This window comes from Leuresthes tenuis, unplaced genomic scaffold (assembly GCF_036924035.1).
Source record: "Leuresthes tenuis unplaced genomic scaffold, fLeuTen1.0.hap1 SCAF_11, whole genome shotgun sequence".
Lineage (NCBI taxonomy): Eukaryota > Metazoa > Chordata > Actinopteri > Atheriniformes > Atherinopsidae > Leuresthes > Leuresthes tenuis.
Genome location: NW_027325365.1, coordinates 9,298,150 through 9,320,538, shown reverse-complemented (window position 1 = coordinate 9,320,538; position 22,389 = coordinate 9,298,150). Strand labels below are relative to the sequence as shown.

At 40.6% G+C, this 22,389-nt stretch overlaps 2 protein-coding genes across 4 annotated transcripts in view; both read right to left on the bottom strand.

The window, feature by feature from the left end:
• Window positions 1-14,715, bottom strand: part of rab28 (RAB28, member RAS oncogene family) — a 29,314-nt gene extending 14,599 nt beyond the window's left edge. For all 3 annotated transcript variants that reach the window (XR_011917795.1, XM_072395342.1, XM_072395343.1), the window contains exons 1-4: window positions 14,284-14,715; window positions 9,437-9,533; window positions 6,497-6,585; window positions 4,255-4,384 (exon numbers count right to left, since the gene is read on the bottom strand). Coding sequence is in view for 2 of the 3 variants with exons in the window: in XM_072395342.1 (XP_072251443.1) it covers window positions 4,255-4,384; window positions 6,497-6,585; window positions 9,437-9,533; window positions 14,284-14,358 (391 nt within the window). In the remaining variant the exon portion in view is untranslated. The remainder of the gene's footprint in view (window positions 1-4,254; window positions 4,385-6,496; window positions 6,586-9,436; window positions 9,534-14,283) is intronic.
• Window positions 14,716-20,306: 5,591 nt separating this feature from the next.
• Window positions 20,307-22,168, bottom strand: nkx3-2 (NK3 homeobox 2). The gene is made up of 2 exons (XM_072396379.1): window positions 21,527-22,168; window positions 20,307-20,968 (listed from the first exon to the last, which is right to left on the bottom strand). The coding sequence occupies exons 1-2, from the start codon at window positions 21,897-21,899 to the stop codon at window positions 20,544-20,546; spliced, it is 798 nt and encodes a 265-aa protein (XP_072252480.1). The 5' UTR covers window positions 21,900-22,168; the 3' UTR covers window positions 20,307-20,543.
• Between the last annotated feature and the right edge of the window lie 221 nt (window positions 22,169-22,389).

The window sequence follows — 22,389 nt, the reverse complement described above, 5'->3', positions numbered from 1 at the left end:
GCTACAGCAGAGGTGTTAGTCTACACGTGTGAGAGATAAGTACAAAGAGTAGGTTTAAGTGGGTGATTGAAAGAGTCTGTGTTTGATGAAAATAAATGCACACGTTTGTTTGAGAGATGGCCAATGATATGGGCTTGGAGAAGAAAGAAGGCAGGTAAGCCATAAATGAGTGTACAAGGTCTCTTCATGCAGAGACCTTATCTCAGTGAAGAAGAGAAGGTTTCCCATGGCAGGCCTGAGTGGATCACCAGTGACAGAGGTAGAACCACTGAGCAGAAACCCATGAGTGATGAGGAGGGGTTAAGAGAACTGAACCCATTTAAGTCACCCAAATAAGGGCTGTACAAGCCAGTGATGAATGCTCGAGAGTTCCTGAGGGAAAGAGCACTGGCAGTGGGAAGGGTGGTGGGCTGAAAGTGAGCAGGAGTCCTGCGATCGCCACTAAATGAAAACAAATTGGTTTGATAAACCACACAGGCTTAATGTCTAAAAAAAAAAAAAAAAAAAGAGACGGGCTGATTTTAAAACAATGACAGTCCCATTCAATAATATGTATGCCACAGTACTAAAAAAAACGTGCAAAATATCAATAAGACACATGACCTTCAGAGATAAGGCAAACAGTCATTAACAGGCCAAATGTTGCTGAAGCAAAGAGCAACAGAATTGATCATTTGGAGCCATTTCAAAACCCACCGTGCTTTTTACTCCACTAAAAATGCAATTCAAGTGGTCAAGGGAATGAATGCACAACTGGCCAATATTTCTCTTGAGAGGTTCTTGTGTGCCATAAGGTATTACATGAAGCTGCACTGTAAGCACAGTTGTAGTATGTTTAGACAGACCAAGAGCTTAGCATTCTTCCATTACCCATGTTTCCAGAAACTTCAAAAGTGTGTCATTTTACCTAAGTGCATGTTTCTATGTTAGAGAGTGCGCATGTGCCTACAACTGCATAAATAATTGTGTGCACACATGTGTGCCCTCAATAAAACATTTCATTGGCTTTCTCTCTGAATTGTTACAAGTTGTGCCATTATTCAACACAGGGTTTCAGGCAGCAGTGAAGAGGGCAAATGTGTACAGCATACTGGTGCTTAACAAGCACACTTAACTCCAGCCAGCCATGCTAAGCCAAAGAAAGGAAAGGCTGTTCCCCAGCAATGACATGGCACAGGAGGGCAGTCAGGCTAAGGAGAGGAGGGAGAAGAGGGGACAGCATCATTAATGAACCCGTCGGGTCCAGTGGCTCAATTACTGTACACTGACTAAAGAAGAAATGGTTTAAATTAAACTAGCAGGTGGGAACAGAGCAACTCTGGAAATTCAGGCTCAATGTCTGATAATAAACCAGAGTAACATTTGGATTTAGCTTCTGTGCCCCCCATATTTTAAAAGACACGTTATAATGATTTAACAATTGTTTTAGCAAATCAAAAGCACTTGCAAGAAAACTCTTAGCTACATACATGTAAGTGTATGACCTCTAAATCCAGTGTTCCCCTGAAGTTTAACTCAATGGAAACACTAAAAATGTCTGAGTGGTAAAACACCACAATCTCCCTTAAGACGAGACCTCACAGAGACATTAAACTGTAGTGTTTTTGTAAGCTCCTTGTTATGTCTGTACTTCTATTTCGGTTGTCACAAACATGTTACTTCTCTCTGTGCAACATCATGGGAACTATTTGAAAATCGAAACTCCACTCTCCAAAGAATGCTGTGTATTCATTCACTCAACTTGTGCCAAATGTTTTACTTTGAGGGAAAAACAGCTACAATACTGCAGAGACAGAAAAGTAAAACAGAATGTAGGCGTGGACAGTCATTTGCTAGAAGTCTTGACTTACTTTATTTAAGCATAGACTGTACATAAAAGATGGACATAGCCAACTTGGTGTTTCTCGTTGGTTTGTGAACTGCAGTTTTGAAGAGTAAAGTCGGTATCTGGCTGCCACTGTCATTCTTTTAGGCGGCAAAAGTGACTATATTTGGACAAGACAGTAAAGCAAAAAGTGATTCTTGAAACTAAAAATCTATTAAGAGAAATATTTCATGTTTTGTTTTTTTTTTTACGTGGGATTGGGTCTTGTTCTTAATAATAGTCAGTGACTTATCTGCAGGAGACAGTGGTCAGAGCGCTCAGTTTGGAGTAGCTGAGGGGATTTGTGATTGGCGACATAGGCTAAATGTGGCTCAAAACAGGAACAGAAGAAGAGTGAATTTCTGCCATCTTAAACAACTTAAACCTCAAACTTTGAGCGGTTCCAGCTGATGCTATATTGTGCAGATACTGTACAAGCATTTATTGATCGATGGCTACGCACTACCGGTGCAAGATAAGATAAGATAAAAATGCAAGTAAACGTGTTAGTCTAACCAAAATCAAGCTTCTCAAAACAAGACTAACTAACTAGATTATGCTATTCGGATTCAAATCACTACTGTATGCATATACTCAGCTGGACACAAATGGGCCTTTGGTGTTCTGCACATGCTCCAAAGCTCCATCTTTTTGTAAAAACAAGTAAACGGTATGTTTGTATTGATACAGCCGAATTCCTATTAAAGCTCATCTCATTCACATATTTTCTGTTTCCTTTGTCACACAGCTAAATGTGTCAAAAACTGTGACTGTAAATCAGTCCATTAAGATGAATTCAGCTATGCTTTACACGTAGGCTGATTTTCCACAGAGAAAGTTAGAAAAGGAAGAATGTCTTGAACATTTACTCTCACAGCCCACAGCGTTGCAGTGCCAGATATATTGTAGGCAATCATTTTGATTTAGCTCCCGTGCATGTATACTGGGACAAGGATGGTGGTCCAGGAGTCCGGCTGCAACTGTAGCTCGCCTCAACTGTGTATATAACCTTACTGACTGATGATGCCAGGTTGAGAAAATTTAGTGTCAAAAAACAAAATGACCATCGAATGCAAACATTAACCAGCTTAAAAATTCCCAGTAAAGAATTCACACGACCTGCTACAAGTTGACAAGGTTTGAGTTGTTTTAGATGGCGAAAAAAATGAATATCAGTTTATTTATGGAATTTTTTTTAAGAAAGATTGAGTTGACTGGGAGTCTATTGAGAAGAATTTGCAGCCACCCATAGTATTTCTGTTTAAGATATTTCATCATTTGTTCGCTTTCTACAACGGCCGATTTTTTTCAAGCACCCTGAAAAATGAAGGAGTCAATGAAAGGGTTAAGGGATTCATAAAGTCTTGGAACATAATTGATTGCTCCTTGAGGGACAATCTGTGTGGGACTTTGTTTTTCTTTTTTCAGCCTGTAGGAACAGGAAAAACACACATGGAACATGCTCTGCAATAGAGCCATTAGAGGGAGAGCGACTATGCAAGTGCTGTGGGGGTGAGGAGCCTGAAAGCGGGATGTACACTACTTATATATTACAGTACAGACTCTGACCCACACACCCAAAACCTAGCCTAAATACAGAGGCGCCCGCAGTTTAAGCCATAGCATTAGAAGATGCAACGGATGTGAAGACAAGCGAATCCTCTCTAGACAGCCGAATTAAAGCATGACCTATGGTCCCCATTGAGTAACATTAGTGAGAGCTTCCTGTGTGCAGGCACCATTCTGTTGACCGTTCATCATCGCTCAGAAAGGTGGACAGTCACCATTACATACACACTGACGCCTCACTTTACAATAACACAACAGCAGCCATGACTCCACGTCTGTCAAGGGGATGTTTAAAAAGAGTCATCATTATTGGTCTTTATTTTGGAGATGGGGGGTGGGTGCGGGCAGATAGGAGGACAGTAGTCTGGTTAACGTCGAGATCCTTACCTTAACCAACTACGTGGGACTGGAGAGCAGATTCAGACTTGGGGGGGGGGGGGGGGGGGGGGGCAGACGGGTACTGACTGGGAGGGAAAGGGCTGCAGATAAGCGGTAACCTGGGCCCATTGGCCCAGGCATATTAAATCATCGTCAGTCACTCCCAAGAGTTCACAAGCATCAGCATTCCCATCGCTCTAAAACTCTCTTATCACACCAATCAGTTATCTGGTGCCCTAACAAACATGTCTGCTACCATCAAACACTCACTCCTCCACATACAAACACACACGCAAAATGAAAAATGCTTAAAATGAAATTCACCCATAAATGCTCAATACAGCAAAAAGTAATCACATTTCAATCCCAGCTACTTCACAGGGCCTGAAAGAAAACGATTTACAAACTTTACAAAATAAAAGAATATTTTATATGATACTCACTTTTATTGCCGACCAAGAATATCACTGGCTGAATATCAGATTCCTCATTGGCTTTCTTGACCATGCTGAACCAATCCTCTAGATTCTCAAAGCTCTGGTAGTTGGTGATATCATAAACCAGGAGAACGCCCTGCATTGGAAAAACAGAGACAGTGTTAATATAATAGCATCAGACACTTATTTGAGGACCCAAACATTTATCTATCAACATTTTAGAGTGTACACAGCCTGTTTTAAACCTCATAGTCATTCGAATTAATGAGTAATAATGACTTAGAGAGGGAACAGTAGGTGGCACTGGTTCTCTTCTTACGGTCAGGGACAGAATCACCTCGATGGGGACACACTCTCACAGATAAACATTGATAGCTTCAGTGCACTTATAAATTGTGTAAATGTGGATCCCTTTTAAAATTAAAATAGTAGTTGGTACATAATTTATTCCCAGTTTTGCATGCATACTCCAAATTCACTGCAGACCAGAGGTCAAGTTTGGTTATCTACTGTCTGAGCTAATGAATGAAGCCTGTCTACTTAGAGACAGTTTTTCTCCTCCCTCAGTAATCCTTAACCCTGCAGAAACAGTCATGAAACAATTCCAGAGCCCTGTCTGACCAAAAACTCAGGTCAGAGGGAGTTGTTTACATGAACACATAAATTAATCAAAAAGTAAACCGATACAACAACTGTTGTCATTAATCAAGTGAAATCACGATCACATAGTTCAGCTATCTACTATCAGCACTCCAGATTTGACTTGTTCTGTAAAAGACTTGAAATGAACAGGAGCCAAAGTAAATGTCTCCACTTTTACTGCATGATGCAACATGCTTTTTGTTTAAGAGACACGCACTGTCACAACAAGCAAGGTTGGTGACGACAGTTTACGCCTTTGATAATTACCGTGAGCCTCTCTGAACAGCCATGATTGATTACAGGCCGCCTGGCGGCAAACAATAGGTGTTAAAGTTTTATGCAACAGTGACAAAAAAATTCCCTAAGCAAAGTGTCGTAATTTGGCAGTGATGTATGACAAAAAGAAGAGGAAAGGAAGGGTCACACATATGATTAATTAACATACTGTTGGTGCACAGCTTAAAACAGGCTTTGGAAAATGCGAATAAAGTGCCACTTTAACACGGTCAAGTACATTCATGGAATGGAAAAGAATTACCACCAAAACATGCTTTTCTAGCGTCTGTTGATAAACAACAAAAGTGTAAGTTCATAAGGCGAGTAAACTGCAGCAGATTTCGCTTCTCTTGCCCATATATTGAATCATGTGTTGCTCTATCGCGTGAGTTTGATTTTAAGTAGGCCTCCTCAACCAAGAGAATTCATTTTTAGCCACAGAGCTACCTGTGGACACTTATGCTGCCGCTATTTGTTCGACGTCATACAGGCTTCATAAGCTAGTGTTCTCACAAGCTTCATTTGTCCTTTCAATCAACACATTGGAAAGTTTTCCAATTGACACAAGAAATATGGGGGTAAATCAATAATGCAGTAGATTTTTTTCCACATATGAACTTTTCCACACTAACTTTTCATAATTTGCCTTCACAAGATGGTTACAAATTCTGGTCCACATGTACCAGTAACTCTAGTAATTTTGTTAAATATTTCATTATTTACAGTATTCTGAAATATTCAATATATATTTATAAAATAATGAAAAGAAATTCCCATTTGAGGATTAATCAAATAATATTTAAATCAATACTGTCATTTGTTCAGTTTGAAACAAACAATTTAAGTTCAACAACTCCATAAAAAGGAGAAATCCAATGATTGTTTAGCTTCACTCACAGTGAAGCTGTGAAGCTAAAAGCTAATTGTGAGTGAAGCTAAACAATGATTTATTATATTATGACCTGACAACAGAAAAAGGAGTGGACGGCTGTAATAACAAGTATGAACAGAACCACAAATACATGATTAAGAGAGAATTGAAAGCTCATATTTCTTGTACTTATTACAATATATTTACAATTTTCACAGTTGTCCTTTTTGTTTTTACATTTTTAGATTTCCTTTCCTTCTCGTGGTTGATGACGTCAGTTAGTCTTTTTTTCTAATGAAGTTCTTTGTTTTTGTTTCATGATGGAAGCCTGAAGTTTAGAGAGTGGAAGCAAAAAAACAGAGATCCTCACAGCACGCTGTTCACTTACATGACAGAAAAAAATAAGTTGCAACAGATAACTGAGTGTGAACTCGCATGCATGCATGTGTGTGTCCTTACATGAGCTCCATATGCATATTTATCCAGCATTTTCCCCCCTAATGTTTGGCCTCCAATGTCCCACACCTGCAGGGTCACATTCAAATTACCTAAAGGTGGAGAAAAGAGACAGAAAGAATTACTGACAGTTCTAAGTAATCTCTATTACGTGGACATTTTGCTGTAATATAAGTCTCCATTTTTCTTTCTTAGAAATGCTTTTGTCTGCTTAACAGGTAAATCGATAAAAATCTAAACAAAACAAATGTGGAGGCTTCAAATGTGGGTTTCCATTATGGAGGTTTTTGTTTTCACGATGCACAAAATCCTGTGGAAATAGTGGATCGGCTCTAACTGGAGCTTGTATTTTGGATTAGAGATTAGAATAAAAGTCAAGATAGTTGATACAAATAATGGAAATAATAAATCAGCGATAAATCTTTCATGCTAAGGGGCTCTTGAACTGGCAAATCACCTATAGCTCAAATCCAAGAATATCCAGCCAAGAGATCGAGGGATTAATATGTGCGCTTACCCTCTAATTTAAACATTCTCAACACGCTGAAGAAAATGACTTCTTATTAGCCCGGGAAGAGCAATTTGCATTGCACCATGTCCCGACAAGTAGGGAAAGTGAAGAGAATTATATGCTGTTAAGGAAAATTGCAATAATTAACTGAAAAATAACAGAAAAACAACACTGTAGTCCTCATGCTTGTGGAAAAAGAAAAGACGAGTAAATGAAAGGGAGGAAGAGGAAAAAAGGGCACAAAAACCAAATGAAAAATGCAAAGAAATGTTTTCTTCCTTTGGAAAATGAAAAGTTGGTAAGCCCCCCTCAAAAAATAAAAAGGAAGACCAGACAGCAGGGAGTTTCCGTCTGTGTGATGAAGGCCCTGTGCTGAGCTCCAGCAGCGATGGGGAGCAGAACATGCTCTGTGGACATGGCTGGACGACTCAAACCCTTCACGAGTCCCCTTTTGAAAGCAAGAAGAGGAAACGCTGATGTTCACAGTCACTACATCTAGACTATACACTGTCAATGTAACGTTACACTGGAGATTTCAATGAATAATGGCTCCTTGGTGTCAGAAAGAGTCATCCCCACCCATCCACTGTGCTCAGCCACCAGCTTTATTTGTTTTTCAAAGATTTGTGCTGACCCAACAGTGCCAGCATATGTATCCACTGCAGTAACTGCAATTGTGACCAAGATGGACCAACAGTAAGACTGATAACGAGGCCAGATACGACACATTAATAACATCATTTTCCTGATGATTTTCCTCTTAGGATGTTGTTGTGTACAAAAAAGCTTCCTAAAGTCAGACTTTGACTAAATTTATCACATAAATTTCACCTCTAGTGAATCCATTGCCTGTACCTCCCTGGTTTGGCAGGGACATCTGGAGGAGGTATTGTTATAAAAAGCACACACAGAGGAGGCTGTTGTGTGCCAGTCGGCTTTGCCTCACCTCTGCCTGCGTTGGAAAATGTACATTAAGTTTGACAAGCTGGGCCTTCATGGTGAGAGGGGCCAGCACTGGCTATAGGCTACTCTCCCTCCTGCTGCAAAGACCCTTACAGCCCCATAGAGACCCACACAACCTCTCCAATACAAGGCAGGGTGGGGGTCCTAACGAAGTTTGGGACCACCCAGCTTGCAGAGCCACCCTCCTCTTCATCAGCTCATCAACACCCAATTCCCCAGAAAATGGCCCATTTAACAACTCGGGTGTTGAATCCAGCTTTGTTGCTGCCCCAGTGACACAGACATATGTGCTCTATATTTAAACAAAGTGTACAGTTTAACGCAGAAAAGATCACCGCTTATTTCAGGAGGGAAACTTACTGGAAAGAGAGGTCACACGATTAACAGCATTTGTTAAGGTTCATATTAAGACGCTGAGCAAAGCCTGTGCTTATGGTTGGCTCTTTTCATCCTGAGTCCACCACAACATTTTTGGGGGTTTAGTTCTCCTAAGTCTCATAAGCTGAAACTGACACAAAATCAAAATAGAATCCTTCAGCCAGCTCACAAATCAGAATAACTTTTACTTTTAGCACTTAATTTGCCCTTGCTTAATGTTGTTTTATTAGTAATGAAAGAATGGAGCCACTTTTCAGATTTCTTGAGCTTAGGCTTTGGCAGAGTTTGAAAAATGCAGTTTAAAATGCAGAAATCCCCATTTCACATGGTAGGAAGTTAAAATGGAGTACTTTCGTCTAAACATAGCATTGTGCAGTATACATTTATTTTATAGATGTAAAATGAATACGTAGTGTGGCTTTATTTCTGTGGGTTACATATAAACAAATAACAACATCAGTGTTTTATATAGTGCAGGACAAAGACCAGCTGAACATGTGGATCAGCTATATGAATATGAAATTTTGATGTATTTACTCTGTACTGTGTCCACAGAATTATAAGCAAGGCCTGCCTGTTTTGGGTATAATCTGACCATTGGCCTTGTGGAGTCCCCCCCCCAAAAAAAAGGAAAAAAAATTGCTGTGTGCTCTGCAGAGAACTTTCAGATTGAATAAGCCTGAGAAGTGGCAGACACTCTACAATGAGGAGCTACCAGAAAAGACACATTCAGCTGCTGAGTTAACCTGAAGGATAAACTCTGCCTGGAAATGGCACAACAACAAAATATGAGAAATAAAAACACGACAGAGAGTGATGGTGAACAACAAGAACCTTTGTGAGTTTCAGATGACTTTTCTGTTAATATTCTAATGATATCAAGTAAACACAAAGTCCACAATATAAAGTTTACATACACAGAAATACTAACAGTTAAGACGGTCTGTCTAAGTGTTTTTTCTGTGATTACATAACCTCAACATTTCACTGAACTCACAAGTATGCAGTGTGTTGTTGTGCGCTTGTGCAATACATGTCTGTGCTGTCTCAGAACATGCGAGCACTCCCAAAAGATTATGAAGGTGTCTCACCTGGAAGGCTTATTCTCTTCAGAAAGAAATCCAGGCCGATGGTTTGTTTGTACTGCTTCCCAAAGGCCTCCTGTGCAAACCTGGTGGCGAGTGATGTCTGAAGCAGAGAGACAAAAGGAGAGACATGGAGAATGAGTGCCAGACATCTCTGTGGCAATGAACAGAGCTAAAAATATGCCATTTACAGCGGTTAAGTGTTTTTAAAAAAGGGTAAAGGAAAAGTCTTCGCTCAGTGCATATTATTTGTCTAATATAACATCTACACATCACAGTATGGTCCAGTGCAAAATGCAAGATGCTGCAAAACTCCTTCCAGAATAAATATACAGAATATTAAAGAACTTCCTGAGAGGGTGATATTTTGGTGGTGAGCAGAGGCAGAAAAGAACTTTGATTCCATTCAGACTGACAAAATGCCAAACAAAGCTTCATTTTCTAATATCTCCAAGAATACTCGGGTACAATTTATCTTATGACAACAATTCTCTGGGATTTTTTTTCCCACAATAGCACACGGCCATAATTAATAGAAAATGTACCCTTGAAGTATGTGGTGCAGGACATTAGTTTCATCATTCAAATCCTTCAAAAACTCAATGATTGACAAGTCGCTGATGTAACTGAAACTGCCTCGTCTTGCGTTTCAGCGCTCGGCCACGGGAGTGACAGTGAAAATCTACGTGAAATACAAAAACAGGTGTCGAGTATGCGTCACATCTCCAGACTACAGACCTGATAATTGCCACAAATTATAAAATCTCCATCACTGTCACTGTTGTATTTGAGGGAGGGGGGGCGAAAAATTAGAGTCTCTCCTGAAATCTGTGGGAATTCATCGCATCAGCTTGACGTGCCAACTTTAATTCATTTTGATGGATGAGGGTAAGAAAGAAAAAACGATGTGCTGAATGTCTATTAGTTATCTTTAGAGCAGTGTGCTTACATAAACACATGAGAGAAGTGAAGAGATGGGATTCCCTCAGAGTTCATGTGTGGCAGTAAATGCATTTTAATGCGGCACTTGACAGTCACTGCTTGACAACCCAAACTAAATTCTGTCTTTCAATCCACTAAACCCACGTCCTAATCTACCTCCATTCATTCTCAGAGGGGTTTGGTCAAATGATGCTTTAAATATGACAGAAATAACAGTGTTATTTAATATAACAGGTCTATATCCCAGTAAACAAAACTTAATACTCTCAGTTTTCCAGTTTGTTAGTAAATTTAATATACTGATACTAATTTACTGACTTGAAAAAAAAGGGGGGGGGTTTATTTAGTTATTTAAATCTCAGCATGCGGAGCATCTCACAGCCTCGAGAGTGACAAAAAAAATTACCAGAGGTGCCTGACGCAACAAGGAGAAAATCGTCCATTTAAGTAGCCCAAACAATCACTGACAACACAGGAATAACAAGCTTGGACAGCAAAAATGTATTCCACATGCTCACGTTGGCCTCGTCGGCCATTTGTCTTGGCATTCCAGTAGCTTGGCTCTCCTCCCTCGGGGTACTTTTTTTTTTCCACCGTACAACTGGAACTAACCAGTGAATGTAATAGCTGGCGTAATCCTGACACTCCAACAGTGAACAGCACAGGGTCACCAATGATACCAGTGCCGGGAAATGGGGGAAGTTCTACTGAAACCAGAAACTTTGAGAGAAGGGAAAAAATATGGCACGCCGACTATGACCATGTGATGCAACTCATAAGAGGCAGTGAATTTTTACAGCTCAGTATCGAAAGTGGCTCCTTATTGTCCTTAAGCAGTGAAGACAGACATAAATGTTGTCTGATAAGGACTTCAACTGGAATTTAGTTTTCATTAAGGCACGTGGACTGCACCTAAAAGCTCCTTTTCAGCCTGTGGGTCACAAAAAAGCAAATGTTGAGGAAAAACTGAGAGGCTCATAACTCAGGCTGAAAAATAGACTAGTGTGTAAGTTCAGCGCAGCGTCTTAAGAGCCTGGCTAAAAGTGAGACTCCAGATTTTAAAAACATCTCGCTCAGGTGGACAAGCCTCCACACATCTCCATATATTTCTGAATGGACAACCAACCGCAAGCTAAAATACCACTGAAAATGCTGTCCAAGAAAAACTGATCCGATTGCAATTTGCTGAGCAAATTGACATTAATAAGGGGGGGAAACAGCATTCAAGATGTCAGTCAGTGGTGCCGAGTCAAAATGGAGGGCAGGGCTCCTGTTTTCCACCAAAAACAGACAAGCAGGTAAGTCATTCAGACAGTGACGAGCTGACACCTGGCAGCAGTGTGAGAAGGGTTATTAATGTAGCGTATCTACAGGGAACTGAGTTATGTGTGTCCTCCGAACACACACACACACACACACACACACCCCACCTCCCAAAAGAAAATGTCAACTTTCCAGAAAGAGAACATTCATTTTTCTTATTGGGTCTCGCCATTTCAGGTACATTCATTTTCGTTCTCCCAGAGGAAAGAGATTGGTTTCGAAAGGGGATGTGTAGCTGAAAAGTACTTGACATCCCTGTCTTACAATCATATTCATTCAGGGATTCAAGATGCAGTGAAGAAGAAACCTGTCTGAGTTGTCATAACAACCTCCTTGCTTTACTGCAAATGATTGTTTGGTGTGACTCAGAAGATCCCCTTGATGCTCCTGTTAGACTACCTTTAGTAGTTTTGAAAGTGAACAGGAAATAACGATGGTGGTAAAGCTTGTGCAGATTTAGCAAGAGATGCAACATACTGAAAAAGGAAATATTTGTTCATAACTAAGACATTCAAGAGTCTGTGACTCTCTTCAAGGTGGTATTGTATGCTATTAATTGACAAAACAGCATAATTTCTCACATGTGCAAACCAGATGTAATTTTCTTAAAGGGGGCCGCTCTCTGGAGCTGAACGCACATGGGGTCCTTTAGCCAGGAGATTCACCGATGGACAACAACCACAAGCTGCAAGAGCCAGGCTGGGCAAACTGTAACCTTTATCAACTGTCATACTTTGCATTATGCTGCATGCTTTAGGTGTAACACAACTGTAGGGTAAAAAAAATATATATAATTCAATTTAGTGAGACGTGTGACTTTTGTGTTCTACTCTCTGTCTGTTTAATTTAAGCAGTCACGCCCTAAATCCTGCATGGATTTCTAACCAATAAATCTAAGAAGGCAACAGTTTCCTCACAGCACAAGCAGATGATGTCAGTCATAATAAACACATCACAGCAGGTGCATAGCCTATATACTCAATTATAAATGCTTTGTGAATTAATGGCTGGAAAGACTGAATAGGTTTAGAACAAAGGATTTGTGTCAGATTTAAAACCATTACGCCGTCTTTGAGATAAAATCCAAACTAAATTTGTCGATAAACTCTGTAATAAACGGCAGCTGGATTTCCAGTACTGCCTCGAAGCTGATGAAATGCTGTTTTTCCAAAGTTACTATTTTCTACAGTCAACACAGCTGAATTACTTCTGGGGGGGGAAGCAGACATTTTAGTTTGCCAATTATCTCATGTTGCTCATTTAGATGTTTTGAATATAGAGGGTTTTAGTGTTGCCTTTTAAAAAAGGTTCATTTTGTAAGTCTATATTTTGTCAAAGAATAAAGAGCATATAATTTGAATACATAGCACAAGTTTTAAAAGGACTTAGCTTTGGCTTGTCCTGAGACATCATGATCATCACTTACACATTAATTTCTTGGATGTAACTACTTCAGTTATTTAAGCTAAAAATTAGTAGTTTCATACATGCTAGTTTAGCAGTTATATAAAGTTACTAAGCTGGATTAATGGTTAGTTTCTGCAAAAAAAGGTCTAATACAAAGTTAGTTGCCAGTCGCTAGCATCTCTACATGTTTATCTCTCACTGCAAACTGCCCTAATATCAAATGAGCTGCAACATCCCAACATCTCTCTTAAGGTCGTTTGTCTCAGCAATTAATTTCTTGAATGTGGCATGAAACAACTATGCAACCTATTGAGGAACACGCACATATTTCATACCATCTGTTAAGAGCATTTAAGCATTGGATTACACTAACTATTATTATCTGGTCACTTTGACAGAAGCAAAGTAATAAAATTAGCCAAAAACCTCTGCAATTTAGTAATGTTAAAATGCTGCCAACATTTGTCTGCCAAGCCAGCTGAAATTAAGAATAGTATTACTTCACATGTTTTACTGTTCAAGTGAGCAATAAAGACAGACAGTGTCTCTCTATGCTTTTCACAGACATTCTGTGAGTGATTGTGAATATAATTGTTTTTTCTGTCTGCAGGTGAAACATACATATATGAAGATGTCCCCTTGAATCTTGAATTTTCTTCACTGATTAGTTACATGATTAACAGATTAATAAACAACTTAATACAAGTCAATGAAAAACAAATTGAGAGAAGTGCACAGCAGTACATGGATGCTCCTCTCTGCTTACTTTGTTTTAGAATAGGGTAGAATGGATCTTATATAAGTGGGGATTTTTCCTTCAAACGTCTGCCGTACAAAGCAAAGAAAACCTGTTACACAGTGGCTTAGAAGTTAAGCGATAGCGGAAGTGTTTAACTGACCATGCTTTTCTCCCAAATAAAAACTCAGGCGTTCATTTCCCTGTTTTGTTGCTGTGATTGCTCGCTGTGTTGTTTTAGCTAATAGCCAACTAAGCTACATTAGCGTCGGTCGCCATGGTGACCAAGAGAACTGTGCAGTGTCAGCAGGAGCACGAACTGGGCACTGAACATTAATCCGTCGTGTAACTGACAATAACACTCTATTTACGTGAAAATAAGAAACTCGTAACTCTGTTTTCTTCTGTTACGCTACATGTGTGGAAGTTTCTGCGACGGTTTCACCTTCCCACACGCGCCGTCTCCAATCACCACAATTTTCAGCTGCTTGTCCTGGCTGTCCTCCTCCGAGTCCGACATGATGCTAAACTGTGCTCCGACTGTATCAGTGTTCGAAACCCAAACGCAACAAACCACGGGTTGCTGAGTCCAGATATGATGGTAAATCACAGATGGATTAAAGCAGTGTTGAGTGGGCGAGCAGACGCCATTTTGATTCGACTAACTGTCTACAGCTGAACCACTCGGCATGATCCACTCGCGTTGCTGCTCCGGACGGTTTTTCTGTTGCAGCGAGGATAACAGCGATCTGAGAGACAAGCCGGCGGTCGCGACCTGAGTCTTTAGTGTGTAAATATTTTCAGTATCTTCACCAAGGGCTTTGTGTTCACGGGAAGTTATTAGGAGGGCAAACCGAATCACCGGCGTTTACGTGGTTGAGTCCTGTGTATGACGCGCTGTAGTTACCATGGTAACATGGGTCAAAGTGCAGAAGTAAAAACCTAAAAAGAACAAAAACAGATAAAAAGCGCAAACGTTAACTCTCATAATACTATGCCAAGGTTTACTTTTGAGTAATCTACTTTTTTAATATAAATGTTCTAATCATTTGTTTAATTTTGACACGATCGATGTTTATGATTGCATGGTTTATGATTTAGTTATATATGCTACAATAAACTACCAAACCGTAAACATTTAAGTAACAACACATACATTGTAATAATCCGGTAATATACGCCCTGATAAAACAGCTCGACCAGTATTTTTAACCATTCATACTTACATTTTACTGACATTATTCATTCCCCACTTATTTATAAATTGAATGGTGTGTTTTAACGCCAAGTTTGGTATCGTTTCTTTTTGTTGATCTCAATATCACCCATATTACGACATAAGACGACAGACTGTGTCCTTTCATTCATCGAGGCATTACCTGGAAACTTCACTGATATTTTTCTTCCCGAAGCACACCAGACACCAAACTATTATCACAAGTTTTGTTTTACTGTTAAGTAGATAAAGCAACTGTTTGGCATAACCTGGAAGAAAGTTTTTCAAGTCTTGAATATCTACAATGTTTTGAACTTATTCTATTTGATCCACAAGCCACATGCCAAACTGTGAAAGGAAATTCTTTGGGGTGCTGATTATGATGGCTTTGCATTGCTTCACCTAAAAGTAATCTTATAGGCCTAAACATCAGCTGTTCAAGTCTGAAAAAGAGCCAGCACACAAATGATATTTTGAAGGAATTTAAGTCCTGTGAAGTTAACTATCTACAGGTTGATGTTTTTCCTATAAACTAGCATGCTAGTAGACACATTTGTGGACTATAGGCAGTTAACAGATGGACATCTAAACAGTCTTGAGAAATTTCTCACCAGGATCATTCAGTCAATTTTACCTCAATCTTAAAATAAAGTATTTAAGAATCAATTTTAAAAAATCAGTATATATATATATATATATTGATCATTGTAAACACCGACATGGTCAGGATTCAACTGGAATTAGTCTGATTCTGCGGGCTGTATTGCAAAGCTTTATTACCCCACATTTAAACCCAATCACAAGGAATATCAGGAATAAACCTTTGTGTTGACTGCCTGGTAGAAGGCCATTCTAAACGCTGCAGGAGTAGGATTAGGACACAAAAAGTATACGTGCAAACAAATTAACTTACAAAATAACTTTTTTTTTAAGCAGTCTAATCTGGAGCTGAAGCGTCGTCTCTAAAATGTTGCTTAATCTCCAAACATACATGAAAACTTATCTTGGGTTAATATTATAAGCTTCTCTGGGCTCCTTTACAGTCCAGAAGTTGAATCACGTTCCTCGTCTTTCAGCCATGCTCTTTCACAGCAGTGGGGAGGATGTGGCCGTGAATGTGGGATGAGGAGGAATCCACACCTGGGCCACTATGAAGCAAGTGGCAGCTCTGCTGAGATGCTCATAAGGGTGTGACTGACAGCTTCCCAAGAGGACAGAAAGCTTTAGAGGAAAATTACGCCTTTGTAAAGGGAGAAAGCTCAAGTCCAAATGAGACAGGTTTGTAAATAAATTGACCAGTTCAGCGTGTTGCATTTCATTGGAATTTCTCTTGAAATAATATTCCTTATTCAGTCTGCAGCTTTGTGATATAAATGGATAATGTCTTTCATCCCTTCAGAGTTGGGACAGGGGCCGAATAGTCAACAGTTTCATATGATTATTATTATTATTATTATTAACATACATTTTTTTGCATACAACTCGGGGAGAAAAGTCGAAAACCCTCCATATTTTAATAAACCACATGTATCTTTTGCTAGAGCACGCATAGCGTCTCTAAATTTCTATAAGTCTATGCTCACAACATTCAGTTCCGTTCAGAGTTACATACATGTTCCACCAACTGGATCTTGTATCAGTGATAGAAGAGTCAGGCCGCTGCGTAAAATTTTCTAGTTTTTTTTTTCTAGTTAGGTTGAGCTCTTAACTCCGGGGGCCAAAATCGTGTCTCATGCTCCCCGAACGACTCTTTCATAATTTGAGCCCTGTAAATGCAGGTGTTGTCACAGTGGAATATGCTCCTGCCACAAGGGAACAAAAAGATACATTAATGGAAAACCCTGTAATTCGGTATTTTCGGATAACCAGGACTTTTTTGTTGTTCTTCTTCTTCTTTTTGGACTTTGCTCACACCTGAGAAACTGAAACAATCCCGGGTCGTTTGCTTAAATCCGAGTGACACTTTTCTTTGTCCAGGCAGTGTAAGTTTTATTTCTATTGTTCAGGTGAATTGCACCGAGGTTGGGAAAGAAAAAAATCATCAATCGTCTCTCATAAGATTGTTAGTCGTGTGTGATCATTATTTGGCAAAACTATTAATATTTCGCCGAGCTGAGGTGTTTAGTAGTCCAGTTATGTGCGATCGCTTTTGGTTTACAGCGTTAGTCATTGAAATGTGCTTTGAATATTATTTTTATGTAAACAGAGGCGAAAAGGTTTTAGTGAATTTAACCCGCAGAAGTCAGTGACTGGACAAGAGGCCTGCCTTCAACGTATGAAACATGTTGTAGTAAAAATAAGGATAATGACAATGATGGCTTGTCCAGAATAATCCGATCTGGGCTCAAAGAGTACTTCTCAGAGTTAAAGCTATGTAATGCTGTTTGAGTTGCACACAGCAGGATGATGAACGTTTGTCGATTTAGAAAAAAGAAAGAAAAATGCCGTCCACTGCAGTTCATTATGACGCCAATTCACAACGACATCCCGATGCACAATTCAGATAGAGATGAATTCGGGATCCTAATTTAATATTAAGCACCTTTAGGCTGTTTTTGACGACGTTCTCAGGTATTTTTCAGCTTGTGTTGATGAGCGCTCAGACTGCTGTTCATGTTGATATTTAGCGCATGAAGTTTTATTTTATTTCCAATTAGATGAAAGGAATATGATTGAAATGTCACGGTATTTTCTTAGATATCTACTCTGTGCAAGCCCTTAACGTAATTTAAACAAGATTTTGACATAATTCACTTTGCGTCTGTCTGTGACACTTCTGTGAAAAACGGCGCTCATGCGACAAATGGATGAGCAAGATACACTGCAATAAGCAGAGGCTGTTCGTGATAAACAGAATCGTACGATGATATATTTTTAATTTTGTTTTTACTGAACCACGAGATGTCTGGTTTGAGGTTTGCACCAAATGAATGATTTTCTGTCTGTGATTTAGCATAAAGCATCTGGAGCTTACCGGTGTGAATGATAATAATTACTAATAGTTTGTGTGCGAGAAGACTAGAGAAAAAAATACTAACAAGACAGATAAAGAAGATAAAAAAAATTAAATAAAGCAACATGTCTGCAGTCCTGTTCAACATAAACAATTCCCAATCACCTAAAAGTCCAAAAGATGTTTTTTGATTCCTGTTTAAGGAAAAATATGTTGCTTGTTCGTAAATTTATACTGGCGCACAATGCAATAAGCACAGCTCTTTTCGTTTGAGTCGTGATTGTCCCGCACATATTCCCACGAACGAAGCGTATGGGGAAATAATGGGGGGACAGGAATGGGGTTGAAGCACTCCAATGGGGGTGTTTGCATTTCGAGTAGGCAAGGCTGAAAGGAATAGCAGCCGCGATATGTCCCTCTATATCAGATATCTCCTCATGCAGGTATGGGAGGAAGCTATGTGGGGCGGTCAGCTTCTCAGTATCCCCCTCTGTCCTTCAGGCTCTGGAGCAGCCAATGAGGAGCATCACTGCTGCTGCTGATGGCCTCTGGTTGCGCTTCTACTTGCACCAGGAAGATCAGATTTAAGGACATCGGCGCCTTTTATGAAGACCTCTGTTAGTATGTAGGGTTAAAGACAAAGGAGAGACTGATTATCAACCACGACCCTTACAGCTACTGCGAGTTTGTGCGTGAAAAAACGCAGAGACATCGACACTGTCACCTTTTAAATGCATGTCCATCACGATAACGGGCATTTCCGGAGTGCCAGCTAATCAAAGTGGCATCTGTGCTGTGGTAGGATGTGTGCAAATCCAGGGTATTCATCCACAGTCTAACACCTCTGAACAGGAGTGTCTGTGAGGGATGGAAGTATTCTATAAAGGCACAGATGGATGGCTGGTGTGCGGTAGCTCCCTGCTGACCCCGACTTAACATTCAGGTGCGAAGACGCAGCTCACACTACTCCCGTAATATTTCAGTCCCAGTTAAAAGTAGAAAATGAGGAAAAGAAATATGCTCAAAATGTTCCCTTTGGGGGGGGGGGGGGGGGGGGGGTGTCTGCTAACAGTGCAAAAAAATGAGAATCCCCCTTCTTCCTTCTTAAATTTAGGTGCCATGACATGGGCCTCCTTAACCCCGGAATACTCCTCTCCTTGTGTTGACATACAGCCCTAAAGGTAGCTGTCAGGTTGCCCTGTCCGGGAATCACAGAGCTATTCATCACTATTTGACAGGTGTGTTTGGGAAGAAAGCCATAATGGCCCAGGTGACATCTACAGGGTCTCAGTATGCAGCACTAAAACACACGATGCAGAGGAGGAGAGTGAAACATCCCAAAGAAAATCGTTTAAAGATAACACGCTTTGTGCGTTCCTCCTTGTATGTTTTGTGTTACCAAAATTTAGAAAAAATATCTTAGAAAATAATATGTGCCAGCAACGAAAAGGCGCATAATGCATTCCAAGCAATGTCCATCTAATTTATCAAGATAATTAATTTATTAATAAAACTTTGGTCAAGAAAAGTCGCGGTGATACTTATACTTATGCCAAATTCGTACATTTTCCCAACCACTCAGCCAACAGTAAAATATAAGTTGATTTTTAACCAGCGCGGCGTAATTGGTGAAATAAAAAATCATTAAAATGTTGTAATTATCGTTCAAATAAACCCTCTCCAATTTAGGCCTATATCCTGTGTCCCAAAATGACAGCCTGTTATAAAATGTTCAATGAAATTGCATCCAAATGCAAGTAATGCCTGATATGTTTTTAATGTTATTCAATCTAAAACAGCAATTTAACACAAATAAAATGTACATTTCAACCAGGGTTTGCTTCAGCCTGCTTCCTGCCCACTTTCAGGCCAACAAACCGCCGCTTCTCAGTCTGACACCGAACATGCCCACACTGCATGCGTTTTACACGGAAATAATGAAACATATATGCTCAAAAGTGCTGAAATACCTTACCTTTTACAAACACAGCAAGAATAAAAACACAACCGTGTAACAGAGACAGTTATCTTGAGAAGTCAATGAAATATGCCTATTTCCAATCACTGGAGAGGTAGGAAGGCGCATGTAAAATATAAACCAATATGGTGACATTTTTTAGTCTGTTAAGGTCGCCGGGTCCCTCGTTAGGGTCCGTGTACAGGTCCTTGAGAGGGTCCGAGCAAACAGAGGAATACTTTTATGTTATTTCTGCGTCGCTCCACACACTGATATGAGTCCCAGTCTCTCCGCTCACCAGTTCAGACATTTATGGTTCTAGAGCATATGTCATGAACAAAAAAAAAACTTTTACTGTTGTCCTTTGAAACAGACTTTTAATAAAAGTATAAATAGGTCATTTTTAAGGAGGTGACCCGTGAAAATGTTTGGTAACCTCTGGTGTTGCCTGCATGGACGAAACGATGAGACGCAGAGCTGACTAACAGTCCCCTCAGATCTCCTCCTCTTGTCAGATAAAGTGAAGTAAGTTTGCTTCCCAGGAACAGGAATAATAGAATGAATAAAGTCACCGAGTTCTCACTGATTGCCCGCACACGTGGACAGTGTCCATGCAGGGAGGCAGTAAGCGTACGGGTAATAGTAGGACGGCTGCAGGGAGAGCAGTGGGGGCCGCAGGATCTCTCCCGGGTTGTACTGTCTCTGGTCGTCCCGCACCAAAACTTTCACCGCCACCTTCTTAGCCGCCGGGGTCGACGTCATCAGATCGGCGGCCATCTGTCGGCGTTTCGTCTTGTACCGGCGGTTCTGGAACCAGATCTTGACCTGTGTCTCTGTGAGCTTCAGAGAGGCCGCCAGGTCCGCCCGCTCCGGCCCGGAGAGGTACCGCTGGTGGTTGAAGCGGCGCTCCAACTCGAAGACCTGCGCGTGAGAGAAAGCGGCTCTGGAGCGCTTTTTCCGCTGCTTCGGCTGGTCCAGACTCTTCTCGTCCTGGTTACTGGAGTCTGCGAAGCAGGAAACATAAATGTGATTTCACATATAAGATTCATATAGTAATGGGCTGCTGTGCGATGCGAATCACGGACACACAAGAAGAAACAGCATCCAAATATGGAAAACGTACGAAAGCAAGAATAGGTTTTTGTTTATTTGTTTGTTCCAGCAAATAAGATTCGTATAAATGTCTTTACTATTTCAGTCAGATGAAACACGAAAAAAAGTTATGACATCATAATTTGCGTAGACGATTTGTAGAACATTTTATAAATCAATCTTCAACCCGTTGATAATCGTATGTGATGACAATTCGTGCGTAAAAGCGAGCATGTGGGGAGGTTTTGTAAATAGGCCCGATATCCTACAGAAATAATCCAATGGCAGCATCAGCGATGACTCTACACAGCTGTAACAGGAGTATAGCATCTGTATTAAGAAGTTACCATGAACTTTGAGTCAAAACTGCCTGATTTTAAGCCTCAAGTTTCGTTTTGGTTCCAATCAAATCACAGAGCCACACTCTACTTTCTCGCGCTGGTATACAGTAAACTGCCTGGCCTACTTACCCGTTGCATTATTGGGCTCACTGTCACTCTTTGCGTTTTCTGCCACTGCCGATTCGTGGTCCGTCTCCTCCTGCAGACTCTCCTCCGGCACATCTGACGCTGGGTCTCCGTCTTTCTCCGTCTTGCACGCGGCTGGAGTTTTTCTGTAGTTGTCGTCGCTGAGTCCAGAGTCCGAGTCATAGCTTTTCTGGTCGGTCTGCTCACATGGCTCCGCATCGTTTCTCCCCGATCCCCCGTTCATCTCCCCAAATATTTTCCAGCACGCCGTCTTGGAGAAGCACATGTCCAAATCTGGTAAGTGTCTGCTGTCGTCCTTTTTGTTCAGGATGGCTTGGATTGAGAAAGGCATCAGCGAGTTGCCACGAACGGCCATTTTCAAAGGAGCGAAGTTTTCTCGGTCTTTAAGTTGAGTAATCAGCCAGTATAGTGAAGTAAATGTCAGTTCATTCACATTTTCACCTATGTCCTCCGTGGAGCACTGCGGGCGCTTAACTTTTTCCTTCCAGCGTTGGTTCCTGATCGCATCCCCGCAGGAGAAGCCGTGAAAAGTTTCTGCTACATCCACAGGCTCGATGCTGCTCCGCCGTACTACTCTTCCATCAGCTCAGACTCACTCCAGACTCCGGCCCTTTTCACCCAATCTTTTTTTTCCAACCATACACCCTCACCTGTCACTGACATGCACTCCGCGTCGACTCCTATTGGCCCAGAAAGGAGGAAAGCCTTTCCACGATTGGCCACTGTAAACGACGTCATGCTGCTTTCACCGGGTGGGAAAAAGTTCAGAAAAGTTTGGTGGAAGGTTTTTCGCTGGAGCCTTAGTTGGCACGTTGCAACCACGCAGATTCAGTTCAGGTGAAACT

Bases quoted from the DNA above. Each gene is read 5' to 3' on its own strand.
- nkx3-2 (XM_072396379.1), bottom strand. From the start codon at position 21,899: ATGGCCGTTCGTGGCAACTCGCTGATGCCTTTCTCAATCCAAGCCATC. The intron at 20,969-21,526 runs GTAAGTAGGCCA...CCTGCTTCGCAG, and splicing joins TGAGCCCAATAATGCAACGG to ACTCCAGTAACCAGGACGAG.